Source organism: Mustela nivalis (assembly GCF_964662115.1).
Source record: "Mustela nivalis genome assembly, chromosome: 2".
NCBI classification, from domain to species: Eukaryota; Metazoa; Chordata; class Mammalia; order Carnivora; family Mustelidae; genus Mustela; species Mustela nivalis.
The window spans coordinates 109,845,308-109,863,063 of NC_139021.1; the positions used below are offsets into that span (position 1 = coordinate 109,845,308).

The 17,756-nt window shown below is 48.1% G+C and overlaps 1 protein-coding gene across 1 annotated transcript in view; it reads right to left on the bottom strand.

The window, feature by feature from the left end:
- Positions 1-1,960: 1,960 nt before the first annotated feature.
- Positions 1,961-17,756, bottom strand: part of LOC309859338 (GDNF family receptor alpha-1-like) — a gene marked incomplete at both ends in the record, with an annotated part of 45,045 nt that continues 29,249 nt past the window's right edge. The window contains 4 exons of the mRNA XM_082719987.1: positions 1,961-2,110; positions 11,773-11,895; positions 12,710-12,891; positions 16,651-16,785. Coding sequence (XP_082576113.1) covers positions 1,961-2,110; positions 11,773-11,895; positions 12,710-12,891; positions 16,651-16,785 — 590 coding nt within the window. The remainder of the gene's footprint in view (positions 2,111-11,772; positions 11,896-12,709; positions 12,892-16,650; positions 16,786-17,756) is intronic.

The following is a 17,756-nucleotide window of genomic DNA, read 5'->3' on the forward strand; positions in this document are numbered from 1 at the left end:
TTTTAAAAGAAGGAGAAAAAACATAACTCAGATACAGCGCTCTGTGTGCTTAATTTGGAGGGCTTTGTGGTTGAGAAAAATAGATGCGATGATCTACCTTCATCAAAAAGGTGACATCTGGGTTCATTAAAGATATACGTTAGATTTTGATAAAGGCTATTTTTCTAAGTCATTAAATTGGTTTTTAGGAACCTTATACTCTCCTTCATTTGAACAATTATTAAACTATAAAATAGAATTGCACAATTGCTAAAACCGTAATCTGAAAGTTTATAGCCGGCTATAAAACGCTATATTATTAAACTATACTGAAGATGCTCAAGCCCATTACAACTTTTTAAATGAATTATAAAACCCTTTACTGCTGATAAAATAATCTTAAATTACAGTACTGTGTATTCTAACAATATGTTCAACCAAAGTTTGCTACAATGCAAACATGCCAATCACAGAAAATCGTTCCTTGAATTAAGTTTGCAGAAGCTCGTCGGTGACAGCAGTTAGGAGAGGGGACACTGGCAGGCTGGGCGGGTCGGCCCTTCTGCCCCAGGGAGGGTCTTTCCCCATGTCCCTTCCACCAGAGGACCAGCCAAGAGGGAGTCTCTCATGTTCAAAGTCTACACAAGAGACAGCAGAACCCTGTGTACTGCATTGCAGGAAGGCTTGTAGCAACAGTGATTTTTAAATTCACCCCATAAATGAGATTTTTAAACTGTCAAATATTTAGTTATGCAGGACCTGCCCCTCCCACATATGTTATGGACGGAATGGGGTTCCTCCCCCCCCAACTCATATATGAAAGCCCTGTTCCCCAGGTCTTCCGGATGGGACTTGATTTGAAGTCAGGCCTTTAGGGAGGCGATTCAGTGAAAATGAGACGGGTCCCAGACCAGTCGGACTGGTGTCCTTATCAGAAGGGGAGATTTGGACATACAGCGGGACGCTGGGGACGCACAGGCACAAGGAAAGGCCACGGGAAGGCTCAGTGAGAGGGTGGCCATGTGCAAGCCACAGAGAGGGGCCTCAGGAGGAACCAGACCCCCAGACCTTCCTCCGATTTCTGGCCCCCAGAGCCGTGAGGAATAAATATGTGTGGTTGAAGCCCCCGGCATGGGTGCTTCGTTGCGGGGGCTGAGCACACCGTTGGGGGTGCCGACGCTGCTGTCGGCGGATGGGCCGTGTGCGCACCTACCCACCGCGGAGCCTGACTCCCAAGAGGAAACGTCTGTCTTTTTGGTCCCAGTTACACGTTCCAAGCTTCCGAGCCTAATGGGGTTCGAATGCACTACGGAAGGCGCATGTCGGCAGGCTGCGTGGCAGCCTTCATGGAGTCATCCCCAATTTTTGAGCTCTGAATTCAAGCACTCTCCTGGATGAAAGGCTTTGAAAACGCTCTACAAGCAGTTATTCCAAGAACTGTTTTTACAACAGCCTCTTTCCTCCCAGGGCTAACGTGGGCGGATTCTGGGAGGCAGCTCCCCTCTGAGCTCATCGGCTGGCACCTGGTGCTGCGAAGATTAAGTCCCAGGAGGCCGCTGTTGGCCTCTCTGCGATGGGAATAGTCGGGCCCATCACGCAGGGCCTCTAGGCCACTTAGCAGCCCAGTCCAGAGCTCTGCCGTGAGGCTTCCAGGGGAGCCCAGAAGCAGCCTGGGTGGGGGGGCCCCCGAGGCTTAGCACTTCTGCTCAGGGAAGACCCCTTGCAGCTCATCTCTCCGGGAGTGGGGGAAATCAACTCGCTCTGAGCATTATGCAAAGGTAGCTCTAGCCAACATTTGGACTTTTTTTTTTTTTTTTTTTAATGGGACCGACATGCTGGTGGGGGCTAGAAAATACTCTGTAATAGCCAGAAATGATGGAGACCTGACAAAGACCATAAACCAGATACCACATATCACAGGCAGCACCAAGGTCGTTTTCTCAAACAAAAGGCTCAGGAAATGGCATCTGTGTGGCCAGAGTCATTTAGATTCCGCACACGAGCTGCAGCTCGGCGGTGACTGGTCTGGCACGGGCCGGCGGTGACTGGTCTGGCACGGGCCGCACAATCCTGCTCGACTCCCCTCGCCGCCCCCCCGAATGCCCCCATGTCCCGGGTCCACATGCGAATCCTGAAGGGGGTGGGGAATACACATTTTCACCCACTCTGGTCAGCTGGCAAAAGTCTCCTTTGAAATGTCCCCTCTGGGTGGCTCGTCCAGGGTGCTGAGTGGTGAGAACACATTCGTCAGAAGGTTGAGGGTGTGAGGGGCCCTGTGGGCTGGGAAGACCAGCAGGTCCTCGGATGACGAGAAGCCAGCGGAGAGCCTCAGTCAGTACCTCCACAGGCCCCACTCCAAGAACAGTGTCACCTTGGGAAAATTAACTTAAATATCCCAACATGGGCATTTGGTGGCTACTGCTGCCCCTTCCCATTGTTTTGCCTGCGCGACCCAGGGAAGACTTGGTCCAGTGAGGCTGCTTGCTCTCCCATCTCCACACGCCCCTTACCATGCAGGGAACCTGAAAACACTCTCCAACAACTTAATTTCCCCTGTTATAGAAAGGAAAAGGGGGTCTTTGAGGCAGCCCTCATTTCCCGGGCAGTGGTCCACCTTCAGGGACGATTCTGCCCTCTAGGGGGCATCTGGCTCTGTCTGGGGACGTGTGTGGTTGTCACCATAGGGGAAAAGTGCTACTGGTATTTAGAAGACAGAGGCAGGCGTGTTGCTCAACATCCTACAGTGCACAGGGCAGCCCCAAACAAAGAATTTCCAGACCAAAATGTCAAGAGGGCCAAGGCTGAGGAAGTCTGATCTGGGGGAACTGTCCAGTTCCTGACCAAGAGATCACCCCACGGTCCTTGCTGAAGTTTCTAAGATCGGCGCAGAAGCACACAGTCCACCTCCTGGAAAGAACAGAGAAGCATCTGACTCTAAATTATATTCCCAAACCACCACCCTGACAAGATCTCACCTTTCCTTGACCTTAACAAGCCTGTGCTACCCGTGCAAAGCCACTGGAAAACGGGACCCATCAGGCAATGCACAACACAGCCCGGCCCCCTCAGGGCGTTTCTCTATGACTGGAGATGGGACAAAACGGACCAGTGCTATCCAAGGGCCAAAAGCATCACAAAACTTACAAAGAATAAAGACTTACACGGTATCTCCTCTGAGCTGGGCGCCACACTTTACACACAGGATCGCACCGAATCCCTGTAACAGCCCAGGAAACTCCAGCCCTCCTGGGCGGCCATGGCCATCCCCACTTCAGGGATGAGGAAGTCCAAGCTAAGTAGTTTGCCCAAGTGGGGCAAGTGGGGGAAATGAGCCCACGCTAGAAGTTCAACTCCAGCTTTCTTATGAGAAGTTTCACTCTTTGGTCCTAGAATTAAAATTAGAATTTGGCTAACTTTTGTTCCTGGTTTCTGGGAGAAAACCTTTACACACTTGGAAGTTCTTCAGCAATAGGAGTGCCTTTGGTATTCATGAGCCCTTCCGATCCTACCTGTGTTTATGGTAATGAGATCGGGGTTTGGTCACCAGAGAGACCAACTACTGGCCAAGGGGCTGGGGCTTTGAATCATGCGAGGTCCCCCCAACTGCTTGACCTCCAGGCAGCAGAGAAGGGTAGAAGACTGCATTCAATCACAGGCCCAATGGCTCAATCAATCACGCCTGTGTAATGAAACCCCAATTAAAGCTGGTCACTGCAGCTCAGTGGCGCTCCCTGGTGGGTGAATGCATCAATGCCCTGGGAGGGGGCAGTGTACCAACCCCACAGGGAGAGGGAACAAAAGCTCTCTCCCGGAGACTGTCTCAGATCTCAGCCTCTGTATCTCTCCATTTGGCTAGTCCTGATCTGTTTCCTTTATAATAAAACCGTAATCCTAAGCAGAGTACTTTCCTGACTTCTGAGTCATTCTAGCGGATTGAATGTGAAGGGTCTTGGGAAGCCCTGAATTTGTAGCTGGTTGGTGGCCTGGGGAATCCCTGAAGTGTGGCTGGCACCTGAAGTCAGGGCCGTCTTGTTGGGGACCGTGCCCTTAACCTCTGGCGTCTGTGCTGTCTCTGAGAGCTGGCGTCAGACCTGAGTTCCAGGGACACCGATTGTTGTCAGAATAGATGTTGTTTCCTTTCTTTATGCCGATTTACGAACCAGTCTGGCTCCTCCATCTGCCAGATGTTGCGCAAGAACGTAGAGACTGACTTTCATCTCTATTGAGTGAATAATGTTACCTAGAAACCGAAAGCTAAAGTGCTCTGATTTAGGTAACACAGTGTAGTCCTTTAAAACGCATAGAAGGGAAGATGCTCCTTTGGTCGCACCCCTCTCCCGATCCAGCCTCTCTGGGTCTCAGGCCTATTGTCGGAACAAATGGAAATAATAACAGTACTGACCTCATCAGGTTACTGTGGGGATTAAGGGAGTGACTCTATATACACATAATGTGCTTAGAACAGTATCGACTCGCGGGAAGAGCATATACACATTTGCTTTATTAACATCCAACCATAAGAACTAGTGCTGATGTGCGCTATCAGAGCAAATAGTTCTGGGTTCTGTCATATTCGATGGTTTATAATGCTTCTCAGAGGCGGCTTTGGGGACCACTGTTGTCTGTGACACTATGTAAGGGACATTACTAACATTTTTAATTTTAATATTTATATATGGATTATGTAGAGAGAACTAGCACACTGACTCACGTATATGTCACATGTGATTTAACAGCTTTGGATGAGTCTAAAAATTATGGTGTTCATATAAATAAGTATATCTAAAAATTGAGTTTTTGGTTTTTTTTAATCAGATTGAGAGAGAGAGAGCACAAGCCCGTGGAGCACCGGGCAGAGGGAGAGGCAGGCTCCCCGCTGAATAAGGAGCCGAACGCAGGACTCCATCCCAAGACCTTAGGATCATGACCTGAGCCGAAGGCAACCACTTAATTGGCTGAGCCACCCAGGCGTCCCTAGTAATTGAGTGTAAAGATAAATATGAAGCAAATAGTAATACTGGCAGAATGCAGACGTGGGAAGGAATCAAAGTCCTGGGGTCAGAGGCTGGGATGTGAAGCTGGTTCTCAGACACTATCTTTTCTGCAGCTACGACTGTTTCCTGTTTACAGCCGTGTCACATCTTCCCAAGGTCAGCGCTGGTTAAAGAGATGTGGCAACAGCCCCTGGCAGACAGTCCCACTCTGGGACCAAGGTCGGACCAAGATCTGACTATTGTCACGGCCCCAGTCATACCATCAAGAAGCTGGTTGTTAGGGTAACACTCCTAGGAGACCCTTCTGGGCGCGGGGATATGGAGTTTGGAACTGTTATAAGCCTCAACACCTTGTCCTTTCTCCCTGCCTTTTGGTTTCCCTTCCTCCAAAGTACACCTGTACTTCCCTCCGTCCTAACTTAGGACTTTTGACAATGACCAATTCTTAGAATCAGCTGGGTATCACCCCGTTCCCACGGTTCTTAAAATCTAAGAAAGCGGCCCCATCTTTTTTCCTCCATGGACTCCCAGTCCTTGGGAAGAGCCCTTCCTTTAGGGTCCCAGGGTCCAGAGAGAAAGCGCTCACACAGCTCATGAATCACGCTAAGAGTGGTAACCCCTTAACCACGTGGAGAGGGTTGGACAGTCATGCTGGGCCCTTTGCATAAGGGAAACCAGGTCTGAACCTTCACAACCGATCTGGGAAGCAGGTGACAGTGTAGAGCAGACATTCGGAGAAGGTAGGAAATGTGCCCTAGATCACAGAACAACAGGAACAGAACCAGGGTTCTCACTCTAGTCCATCTGACCCCCAAAGCTCATGCTCTTCCCAGCAAAGCACCTCCTGGGCTGTCAACCACAGGTTAAAGGAAAGCACCGAAGAGGTGCCCCAGGGAGGCTCTGCCTGCTGGCGTAGGAGGACTGAGTCCAGGGGTGAGCGTCTCCATGCCAGCGGCCTAGTGTGGAAGCAAGCACCTCGCTCCCTCCCCCCCAGCTTCCCGCCCTCCCACCAATCACCCAGGGCAAGATCCCACCACCCTGGCCTGGCTCTCAAGTGCCTCTTCTCCAGTGGAAGATTAACAGGACGCCAAAGCACCCCATTGCTCTGCTAGCATAAATTGCAAGAAAAACATTTAGAATATTGATTAAGTGCTTCATGCTCGAAGATTTAAATTTACCTCCTGTATTTCCAGGATTAGCTGACATAATGGGAGCACAAATATTAGCTGGCACAAATGATTTACGGAACACCCATTGGCAGCTTTCCTTTTAAAACTCGACACTTAAAATTTTCACTTGGTCACAGCCAGAGGAGTCCTGGGTATTGAGCAGGTTTGGATGACTGCCTTCCTGCCGCCGCATCTAGAACTTTTGGGGTCTGGCCCTGGGAAGAGCTTTGAAATCATTTCTGGTCTGGTCTGACCCTATCAGGTACAAAGAGACTTTGTTTAGGTGACGAGGTCCTAAGGCGGTGGAGGGTTATGCTGTTCTTCCGGGATGGAAAGTCTTGTTTCAGGTCTAGATAAGTTTCAATATTCTAATATTTAATATTCTAATTAAATATTTGAATATTATTCTAATATGTAGGAGTTAAATGGCTGGGCAAATCTTGCCTGCCCTCTGCTCCTCTTACCAATGGGTAAACATCCTGCATCCCATAAGCTCCCAGCCCATTTCTTTTTTTTTTTATTTTAGTATATTTTGGTGAATATATTTCTTTCTTTTTTTTTTTTTAAAGATCCTATTATTTATTTGACACAGAGAGATCACAAGTAGGCAGAGAGGCAGGCAGAGAGAGAGACAGAGAGAGAGAGGAGGAAGCAGGCTCCCCGCCAAGCAGAGAGCCCGACACGGGACTCGATCCCAGGACCCCGAGATCATGAACCGAACCGAAGGCAGTGGCCCAACCCACCGAGCCACCCAGGTGCCCTCCCAGCCCATTTCTATAAGCTTCAGACTATGCTCTGCGAAGAGAAGAACTGGTTCCAGTCAAGGAGGCCAGGAGTTAAAATCCAGTGGGTGCTGCAGGTTCTCCGCTCCAGGAAAAACATTCACCTCAAAGTCTTTGCCCCCACAGCCAGAGAGGATCAGTAGTGTCCCTGTTGTGGGGCCCTTAGGGCCAGCGTGGTCTGACCATCAAAGCAGATGATGGATGATCGGTGGGGAAGAGAACAGCAGCCCTCGGCACTGGTGATTTCAGCAGTTAGCCTTCTCACAAAGACTATCCCTGGAGATGCTCCCATAGCTCCTGTGTCTGAGAAAACCACATTGGTGGTTTCTTTCTAGAGTGCGGCCTTAAAAGTCCCACTAGGGAGAGGGGAGGAACCCTACTTGAGATCGGTCTACAAGCTCTGGCCCTCCATGTCTCTCCACAGAGAAGCTTTCTTTGGCTCCTAAGAAAAACGGACTTTGGTCGTGGCTCTCACCGTGCACTAGAGCTCACCAACTGCTCACAGCTTTCCCCTACCCACCCGCCAGCCCTGGATCGGACTGTGTGTTCCCCAGGCTACCAGACTTTCTCTTCTCAATCACAGCCCTAAAGAGTGGAAAGCGGAAAGGGGCAGAGGCAGCAACCTTTTGCCCAGCGTCCTCGGCTACGGTCCCTGGGCTGTCTTCCTCAGCCTCTAGCCCCCTGTTTGACCACGGAATCCAAGACCTACAAATGTCACTCTAAAGGGTCTTTACTTTAAGCTTCCAGAATTAAGTGGTGTACAATGAGGCAAAGTAGGGATTTTTCCAACACCTACTTACATCTCCCAAAGATATTTACTTTAAATAAGCGACAAGTACAGTCCATTTGGTTTAAATATCCTGAGCTTTTTCCAGCTAGCAGATCACTCAAGTGCACAGAAGATGAAATAATTGGTAGAATTTTTAATCTTCCTTTGTTTTTCATGTGACCACTTTGTACAATTCAAAAGGATATTCCAACAATAGCACAGCCTGCGTCATGCTTGTTACTAATATGACTGCCAATTAATCCTGACATGGGAGCTTGGCGGGTTACCCAAAACCTGGTATTTTATCACCTCAGGGGGTGAGCACTTGGACATTTCTATGACATTTTATACTAATCAATCAACTTTCCTTTTTTAAAGGCAAGCCTTTCACAGGAACTACAGAAGAGTCCTATACGCCCCACACCCAAGGCCACCCATTTCCCCACAAGAAATGCATTTAGTTCTGTTGATTATTACACTTCGAAGCCAACTTTTGAAAATGTTTATTCTTATCTCTTCCCTTCCAAAGGGGAAATCTATCTCAAATGTTAAGACAGGAATTCAAGTCCCCAAGAGTTTCCTCATATTATTGTATATTTTAAAATATTACAGGAGGGTGCCTCTCGAGGGAAGTGAACTTTAGAGCTGCCAAAGATAGTTGACTTTCTCCAAATCTGCTACCTATGGATCCCAAGCTGGTTTAAGTCAGTTCTGTTCTGAGTAATGACACACGCAGCTGCGACAAACGCCATTGTAAGATATTTCCAGGACCCCCTGGCAAATGGTAATTTATCTGGAGACAGCCAGCCAGGCAGAAGAAGGACAAATAGGGAGAATGAATCTCCTGGGAGCCCTCTTACAAAGCAAGAGTCCTAAATCAGTGCCAGGGACCATGTTCTCGGGGTGAAGGCCCATCTCTTATCACTCACTTATCCCCCATCCTCTGGCCTCCAGTGATTCTTTCTACCGTTGTTAGGATAGGTCATTCAAAAGACATCGCCAAGCTGTGAAAATTTTACTGGCAAACTTTCAGTCTTTTCCTATTCCCTGTCTCCTGGAATTGCATGAATAACCCCAACCTAAAGCATGAGCTTTGTGCTTCCCCTATGACTTGAATGGCTGCCTTCAGGAAGCACCAAGGCACATGGTCCCTCACAAGGAGCTTTGCCCTGCCGCCATTTCTATCCTCTTCCCCCGTCACAAGCTTTACTGAGGTAACATTGAGAAATAAAAATTGTATGTATTTAAGGACTACAACCTGATGTTTTGATACATGTGTATCTGAGGAAAAGTTTATCACAGTAAAGCTAATTAACATATCACTTAGGTAGCTACCATTTTGGGGGAGGGTGGGAGCAATTAAGATGTACTCTCTTGGCAGGATCCAAGTATCCGATACACTATTACTAGCTGTAGTCACCATGTTGTATACTAGACTCTAGATCCCATTCATCCACGTGACTGAAACCTGTTCCCTCTGAGCGGCACCTTCCTGCCCAGCTTCTGGTAACCACCATTCTCCTCGCTTTAAAAATTGGAACTTGGGGCACCTGGGTAGCTCAGTAGATTAAGCCTCTACCTCCAGCTCAGGTCATGATCCCAGGGTTCTGGGATCAAGCCCCGCACTGGGTTCTCTGCTCAGCGGGGAGCCTGCTTCCCCCCCCACTCTCTGCCTGCTTGTGATCTCTGTCAAATAAATAGATATAATCTTTAAAAAAAAATCTGACCTTATCAGATACTACATGGAAGTGAGATCAGGAACCTGGAGGCATTATGCTAAGTGAAATAAGCCAAATGCAGAAAGACAAATACTGTATAACTTTCCGTTTTTTTACTTCCTCCTTTCTGTCCATTTCTAATTCAAAGAAAGAGCCCAGGTTGGTTGTCCAAGGTCATGAAATAAGGTGGAAATATACCGGCCATTAGGCAGAAATCCCAGGCCCTCCAGAGAATTACTGTGTGATTCTGGTTAAGTTGCTAGCCCTTCCCTGACTGTTGCCTTATGTGTAGTAGGGAAGGATGTCTGTAAATCTGGCACAACACCAACTGTCTGCTGTCAAGAGACCCAATGGCCAACTGATTGGGGATCAGACATCACATGGGACATTTTTAAAGTACCATTCTGGAGTATTCCTTCTGCCCCAGGCCCTGAGGTATTACCCCTATTTAATCCCCCCCATTCTGGCAGCTTGACCACCCTTGAGTTTCGTGAAAGCTGAGGCTCAGAGAAGCCCGGGCGCTGGTGAGGAAAAGAGCCTGGGTCTGAACACAGGCTTGGCTGCAGAGCCCAAGCTCTCACTCTCTGCTTCACATGTGCAAAAATGGGTTCAAGCAGGCCGTTCCCTTAAGAGGAAAGGTGAGGTCTGGTAGAACCCTGAAGGGCTCCCCAGAAATGAAATGCCATTTAGCTCCAACTTATGTGGATTGTGTGTGTGTGTGTGTGTGTGTGTGTGTGTGTCTCCCAGGGAAGACAAGTATGGCTGCAACCTTACTCCTTGGTCAACCCCCACTGCCATTTCGCCCTCTGCAGAGAAGTTAACTAGCAGCCTCAATGTAAACATCATGCTTTAATTTTACTTTGCCCCTCTACTCAAGAGGCAGATTTCCTATCACTAATACAGGGGAAGGCAAAGCGTTGTTTCTCGGGAACAGAGCTCATGTGTCCCCTGACGTTGCCAGGGCAACCTTGCGGCAGCACCGAGTCCTCCTGACAGGGAGGGGTGGCTGGGCAGAGCTGTGTTCGAGGCACAATACTGTGGGGCCAAGACATGCGGGCACCACAGGAAGCAGAAGCCAGGCACTTTTTTAGGGGGGGGTGAGTAGCAAAGGCACAGGGAGGTGTGGAGAGTGTCTCCTTATGGCTGACAGAGTCCTCTCTCATGGAGAAGACTAATTTCATAGAATTTCCAATGACGGCTAGTCTTCTGAAGCGTCATCTATTAGTTTGGTCTGACGTCCCAAAAATGTTGACAAGCTGCATCCTGCGCATTATTTATAAGTTCACTGAGGAGAGAATTGTTTCTGAGTGCCCATCCCCATGAAGTTTCCAAAACACCGAAGGAGCTTGATACACAGGCTAAACACTGCCCCCACAGCCATGCTCCCTGCGCTCAGACACCTGCAGAAAAGAACCCGGTTTTTGCCATGGCCAGAGCTTGCCTCTTCTACCAGTCAGGAGCCATCTCTGGCCCAGTCTTATCACCAAAGTACACCAGGGTCCTATCTCTCATCTGGCCACTTGTCTTACAGATGCTAGAACCAAAGTGGACCCAGTAAGAGCAGCAGGCTGGCCTAGGAGGAAGCAGGACGCCGGGGACCAGCCAGAGACAAAGAACAGATCCTGTGTCTGTGGTGCGATGTCTGGCTCCAGACTCTCCTCTCCCTGGCTGGGGGTGGAGGATGGCGGGGGGGGAGAGGGGGGGGCTTTGTGCAAGTCACCTCCCTTCCCCAAGCCTGAGGGCTCTGCTGCAAGAGGGAGCAGTTAGAGGCTGTAATACTGCCCAAGCATCCTACTTCTAGCAGTTTCCGCACAGAGCTTTGGACATGGGACATGCTCAGGAAATGCTTCAGAAGCATGAAGAACATATGGTTGACCTTGGGCCGTGTGGCTCCCCTCCCCACCTTCCCCCTTAGTGCTGTGCGTGTGAGTGTGTGTGTGAGTGTGTCTGAGGGTTTGGGACATGGGGGGATGGGACAGAGATCAGTCGTCAGCTGAGCGGCACGCAGGACATCCAAGAAGAAGGGAGACATTGGGGGAGAGAGACCACAAGCCAATCAGAAGCAGAAGAACTGCCCCAGGGTGTAGGGTCTGTAGGGAACGAAGGGGATTGTGAGTTAAGAAGGTATTGGCCAAAGAAGGTTTCCGGTGAGCCTGGTCCTTGGTGGCAGCAGAGTGGGGAGAAAAGAGAATAAACTCCAGTGACCAGTATGAAATGACAGCCAGTGCTCGGCGCCTGTGCCCTCCCCTAGCACGACAGGAAACAGAGATCACCGCGCGGTCACTCCTTCCCCCCAAATACAGGAAGAACCATGAAAGCGGCGGGAGTCTCCTGATTCCCAGCACCGGTTCTGTGACTCACCAGCTCTGCGGGCTCCCGCGAAAGTGTTACTTCACCAAGCCCCGGGGCCCTCCAGTGCAAGCACGAGGCCGACAGTAACACTATTACTCTCCCACAGCCGTCAGGAGGGTAACGGCCGGAGACCTAAAGTGTGTGAAGAGACTTTGCAAACATATAAACACGTAATGTCTTGCTAAGTAAGTAGCTGAATAGTTGTTATTATGAAAAAAATCAATAAAAAGGCAGAATAAACACTCCGCTTTGACTAAAGGCAGGAAACCACTGTTCACATGCCATTGTGGTTCTGCCCTTGGGAGCTCTGGATTAACCCCAAGGAAGTCTCCTGGCCACTCTTCACTGGCCTCTAGTCCCACGTGAGGCTTTGCAGGGTGGCTCTACCCAGCTCCTTTGACTTCAGAAAAAAACGTTTTCTTCTGCTTCTGGAAGAACGAACCCATAGGAACTCTTGGAATTAACACCTCACTAGTGACAGTGCCCCTGGTTACCTTAAGACAGAGTTACACTCTCTGTGATACTGGTGGTGACCAACCCAAGAGTACTTTCTCTTTCAACAGGCTGCTGCTTTGGGGGGAACACAGAATAAGCATAATAAAGAAATTGATCCCAGTTTGACTCTGCCACTCCACAAATAGAAGGCCTGAAGATTCATCACCCCAGCCCCCTCCTTCTACAGGTGAAGACACCAAGGCCAGCTCCGGGCCCAATGACCAAAGTCACACTCCCAGCAAATGCGAGTCAATCCCAGAGTTTGTCCTTCTCCCGCTCTGCGGCGCTTCGCAATCTACATTTATCGTGGCTTAATGCACTTGTAAGATTCAAACCCAAGCAGCCCTCCCTCATTAGCCATCCATCTTTAAATGCATTGCAGGAAACTGGTCCCTGCTTTCCCCCGCCCCCGCAAGTGAGCTCCAAACGGGAGTTTGGTCCCCGCTCTTACCTGCAAATTTGCACAAGGTGGTAAAACGTGAGTGGGGATTTCATTCTCAGACCCTGCTGGCCCCAGGGGCTTATTCTTGGCCCGGAAGGCTGTGGTGGTGGTGGCAGTGGTGGTCTGAACTGGGAGGGCTGGCTGCCACACGGTCACATCAGAACCATTGCCAAAGGCTTGAATTGCATTTTCTGCAGTAAAACAGGAGGAAATCCAATTTCAAAGTCAAGCAGCAAATGTAACAGACAGGATACATGAAGCCAGAGAGGCACACTAGAAATTCTGATTACAGTATTGGACTTCCCTGAACAAAACCCAACCATCCCTCCGCGCGCGGAGAGCCAGCCATCGGGTCAGGTACTCAAAAATCAATTCATTCATTAAACACCGACATGGACACTTCGGTATGCTTGAAGCACAAGACAGATCATGTTCCTTTTTATGTACCAGGGGCTGAGCAAGGTCCTTGCCCTGAAATACTCATCAGTCAAGTGCTTCGAAACCCAGCCTCGAACCTGTTTTTGGGGGATCACGATCTTCTAAGAACATCCCTGTACTCTGTTAAAATACTATACTAAAAGCAAACTAGTTAGTGATTTTTTTTTTAAAGTAACATATCCCTAATCATGAGGCAACTTGGTGACCCCCACGCTAATTTGGCAGGCGGTAAAATCAAACAGCCAAAGACGTGACTCACTACCATAGAGCACCCGGCACAGGCTCTGAGCAGCTACTATGAGCCAAATGCAACTAGTACAGATGCAACTAGTTTCCTTACAAGAAAAAAAAAAAAAATCTACCCCAAATCTCATCAATACATAGTGAAAATTTAAGTAAGATTATTTTTTTCCTTTCTGCTCCCAGTCTTCCAAACAAAATCTGCATAATTAGGTAGGAGCAGCCCTGCTTAAATGAAAAGTTTAAAATGTAAAACTTTAAAAGCTTATTACAATTTCATGGGATTAGATTGTTTTTATGGCAAGAGTAAATTGGTTGTGTGTTGTTCCCCTCCCCAAAATGAATTAAAAACAGTTTTTAATCAGGTCCTCGGGGATTTGGCCTGGCTTTAGGAATTTTTTATTTCATATTCATTGTATAAGAAATCAAACTCCTCCATTTGAGACCTGAATGTGCAAATTGTTAATATATGATTCTTAGCTGGCATCTTCCGATATACAAGACAGAATAATTTAAGCCTAATCTTCCTCTTAGAAGTGACATTTTGTTCTAAAATTGTTATCCTTTAAGTTCAGCAAATTGGAAGCTTGTTTTCTCAAACTTTACATTTTTTAGGCCGTAAGAAACAGCCTGGAATTAATATAAATTTGCTCCTAGCGGTCTTACATGGCTTAACGGGTGGGTGCAATGCAGAGAAAGAGGGACAGGGGGACGGGTTTCTCCGAATGGCCGAGAACCACCACCACCACAAGCTGCAGAACGCTCCTTCCTCTTTCCTGTTCAGACACGGAGATCCAAGAAACCCCTACCATGTATGGGCACTACCTGAGCTTTTCCCCTGTGGTGGTCTTGCCTCCTGGGGTGTCTGTGCACTTGCTCATTTGTTTACTCGAATGTCAGTGGAAGCATGGACTGCGTGCCAGGCTCTGTTCCGTGGGCATCCAGCAGTGAACAGGAAGGATGGCAGCAACAGACCAGAGCCTCTGCCCTCCCTAGAGCCCGTGCTGGCTGGGGAGGGTATTAAGTGAGATAGAGAATCCATTCGGTGCTGAGAAACGCCTGGAGGAAAGGAAGCAGGGGCTGAGAGTGTGATGGGGAAGCATAGCTCCCATACCGCGGTCCAGGGAGGTGAAGGAGGCGTCTGGAGAAAGACCCAAGTGAGTGGAACTCTGAGCCTACCTCCATCTTCGACTCATTCTTCTCTCTTCCCCTCACCCTGGCCATCCACTTTGGCTTAAAAATAACTGCGTTTTCCCCCCAAGAACCAGAAATAAACAATCGGTTAAAGCTGTGTTCGTGATAGAGGAATCTGGGAGAGATCTGGTTAATCTGAAGGCGGCAGAACAGGGTTGTGACATTCGGGTTGGAACCTACAAATTTTAATGCCTTCTACTTTACAGCCTTTTGCAGGATGTGAATTGACGGCCCTGTGTCTTTGGTGGGCTGTGCCCCTTCTCATCCAAGTCTAAATGGGATGACTGTGAAAAATTCTGGCTGGCTTTGGTCCCTGTTGAAGACCAAATGTATTTATTTTTATTGAGACGTCATCAGCAAAACGAGACCAGACCAGTCTCCCCTTCACCAAAATATTATTAAGCAGAGACACCTTTAATTTCTCCATGAGGGAGCGGTTTTCCAGGCAATGTGACTACAATCTTTTCTCACACTGACCTATACTGTCATTGCTTTATCTTCATTAAAACTTGCATTCTGCCAAAAGAATGTGGAAAAGGAGGATATATATATATATATATATTTTTTTTTTCTTTTTTTAAGTCAAGACCAAACTGGAGAGCCGAAGTTCAGTTTGAGGGTACCCCCAATATCTCAGCAAATGTCTCCATACTTCCCACTAGTTTTGTGGTTTTCCATTTCCCTTAGGTGTCCAGAAGCTTGTGTTAGTTTTAAGATGATTAAAGCATTTGGTTACAGCCACATGACTGAAGCACCTAGTAAGCAAATCATTTAGATCTGTCTTCTCAACAAAGGAAGCGATAAAGAGGTTTGAGAATAAGTAACACTTAAAAGCTTTTCCGTGTACACATGGTAAATTGTTAGCTAATTCTCCGGCCGTCAGTCACCAGACAGCAGACCATCATGGAGAGTGTTCACGGCTCTCAGAGGGGTGGCTGAACCTTAATTCCTAGAAGCTGGCTCCACATCTCTCACCAGGAAGTCCCACTTGGTCCCCGGTGTTCCGCCATATGTTCTCAACCAATGGGCCCTTTGATATGAGGCATGACACAAAAGCCTCGGGGCACAGGGGCTGCAGAAGGAGGAACTCGAGCTTCAGATCCAACTGTGGCCTGGAGGACCCATGTGAGTAACAACTGTTGACTCACCTGTGAAATGGAGAAGCTCCTACCTACACCTCCTTGCACTCTTGTGCAGAAAACAGTCAAGGAGACCATGTATCTATCGCACTTCCTGTGGAGTGAGTTGAAGGCCCCCAGTACACTAACGGCAGCTGCCACCAAAGGAGAGCAGGTCCTCAAGCATGTCCGCTGGATCGTCCCCTCAAACGATGCGCATCTCCACAGACAGAAGGGAGGCTCTGCACGGTCTGATGCCTGCCCATTGTTCACACCTGCATGCCTCTCGCTCTCCCTCTCCCTTTGGGAAACAGGTTTCCATATTGCCTGAAGAAAGTGGCAGTAACAGCCAATACTATTTCCAAGCAGGAGCAAGCTTCCCACCGCCCCCCAGCTCCCGGGTGCTCATCTCTGTCTCCCGAGATAACGGACATCCCGAGGCTCCCGCCTGCACCGCCAGCTTATCCCACTCAAGAACTGTGACTTCTCCTCTGAGCCAACCCTGAACATCCAGGGGGCTATTGATGTGAACGCTCTAATTTTTCTCAGCAAGCCCTCGGAGGCTTACCCCCACCTAATTTGTCTGAGCTTCTCACACCGCATATTAGACCCAGGTTTTAAGAACCTTTGGAACAGACTTCATGCTGGTGGCCAACATCAGAATTTGATCTGTGGGTAGAAGGGTTCTATCTGACAGGATACACCCTCTGTTGTTCGAATCCCTTGCTCTCTTAGGCCTTTGGATTCACAGACTTGGCAGCACCCACTCGCTCTGTTCCCTGCTGCCTTGTGTAGTATGGCCAGGAGAGGCTGAATTCACCATCAGCGAGCCGGAAAAAAGAGAGGGGGGAGAGAGAGAGAGAGAAGAAGGCAGGCACAAGAAATGCAAAGGTATAGCTTGAACACAGAGAGGAAAGTGTGTTTGTGTGTTTGCCCCCCCCCACTTTTTTTTAAACTCACTGAGACAAGTATTGTCCTTGAAGAAGTTCAAAAATTTCAGGCATTCTTCTATATCGTTCCCACTGTTGCTGCAGTCACACCACGGGGCCACGCTGAGGCTGCTGGAGTCTATGTAGTTGGGGGTCATGACTGTACCTAAGAAAGTAGAAACAAGGCACCTTGTTCTTATGTGATCGTACAGAATTTACTCTAGCCTAAGGAGAGACAAATGTTCCTCTGACACGGACACATCACGGATAATTACAAACGTTGTGTTGGCTGAGTGGGAAATTATGTGAAGCAGTGCGTTTTCTTGGTAATTTATCTTGAGCACATAAAATAATTTACACATTTACTTAAAAAATTTTAACAGAACTCCTTGAGCTGCACTTAGGGTGTTTTTTTTTTTTTTTTTTTTTCCTGCCCAAATGGTATGGATGTTATGGAGCAGGAGAGAATTAACTTTGAATGCATGAGTTCCCAAATCCCTTGCATTTTCTTGAAAATGTCATTAATCTCCATAAATAGATAGAACTGGTTTCATGTATCTTAAAAAATCCTTTTAGGACTTTGCATCCACTTCCCTCAGAAGCAAATGGCTTCTTCAAAGGAACACAGAGGAGCTTCGAAGCTATCTTTTGGGTTCCCTGACATCCGGAACATATATAATGAGGCCTCTGCTCACCAGACACTCAACTGCTTTAAATAAAGTCTTCCAAGTTGTGAAGGAATTGGAAATAAACTGGAAATCCTCTAAGCTGATGGCTTCTAGAGTATTGTCTCAGAAGTCCTCAAAAGCCCTCAGAGAAATGCTGGGTGGTCTCTCTTGCCTACATCTTCCTATGCTCATGGTTTTTCTGATGAGCTCTGTGCTGGCGCAAATAAGCAAAGCATTTATACTTAATACAACCCAAATGTCTTCTTCTGGGTGGTTCGCACCAGGCGATGCCTAGTCATGCCAAGAAGCCTTCTGTTTTTATGTATTTTGTGGACATAAAAGTAACAGTGGTCAGTGAGTCACAGGATATATTTTGTTCATTACAGAAAACAAAAATTCTTTGTAAGCTCTTCTAAGTCAAAGATACGTCTTTTTTACCCTACATTCCTTACCAATTCAAACACCATTA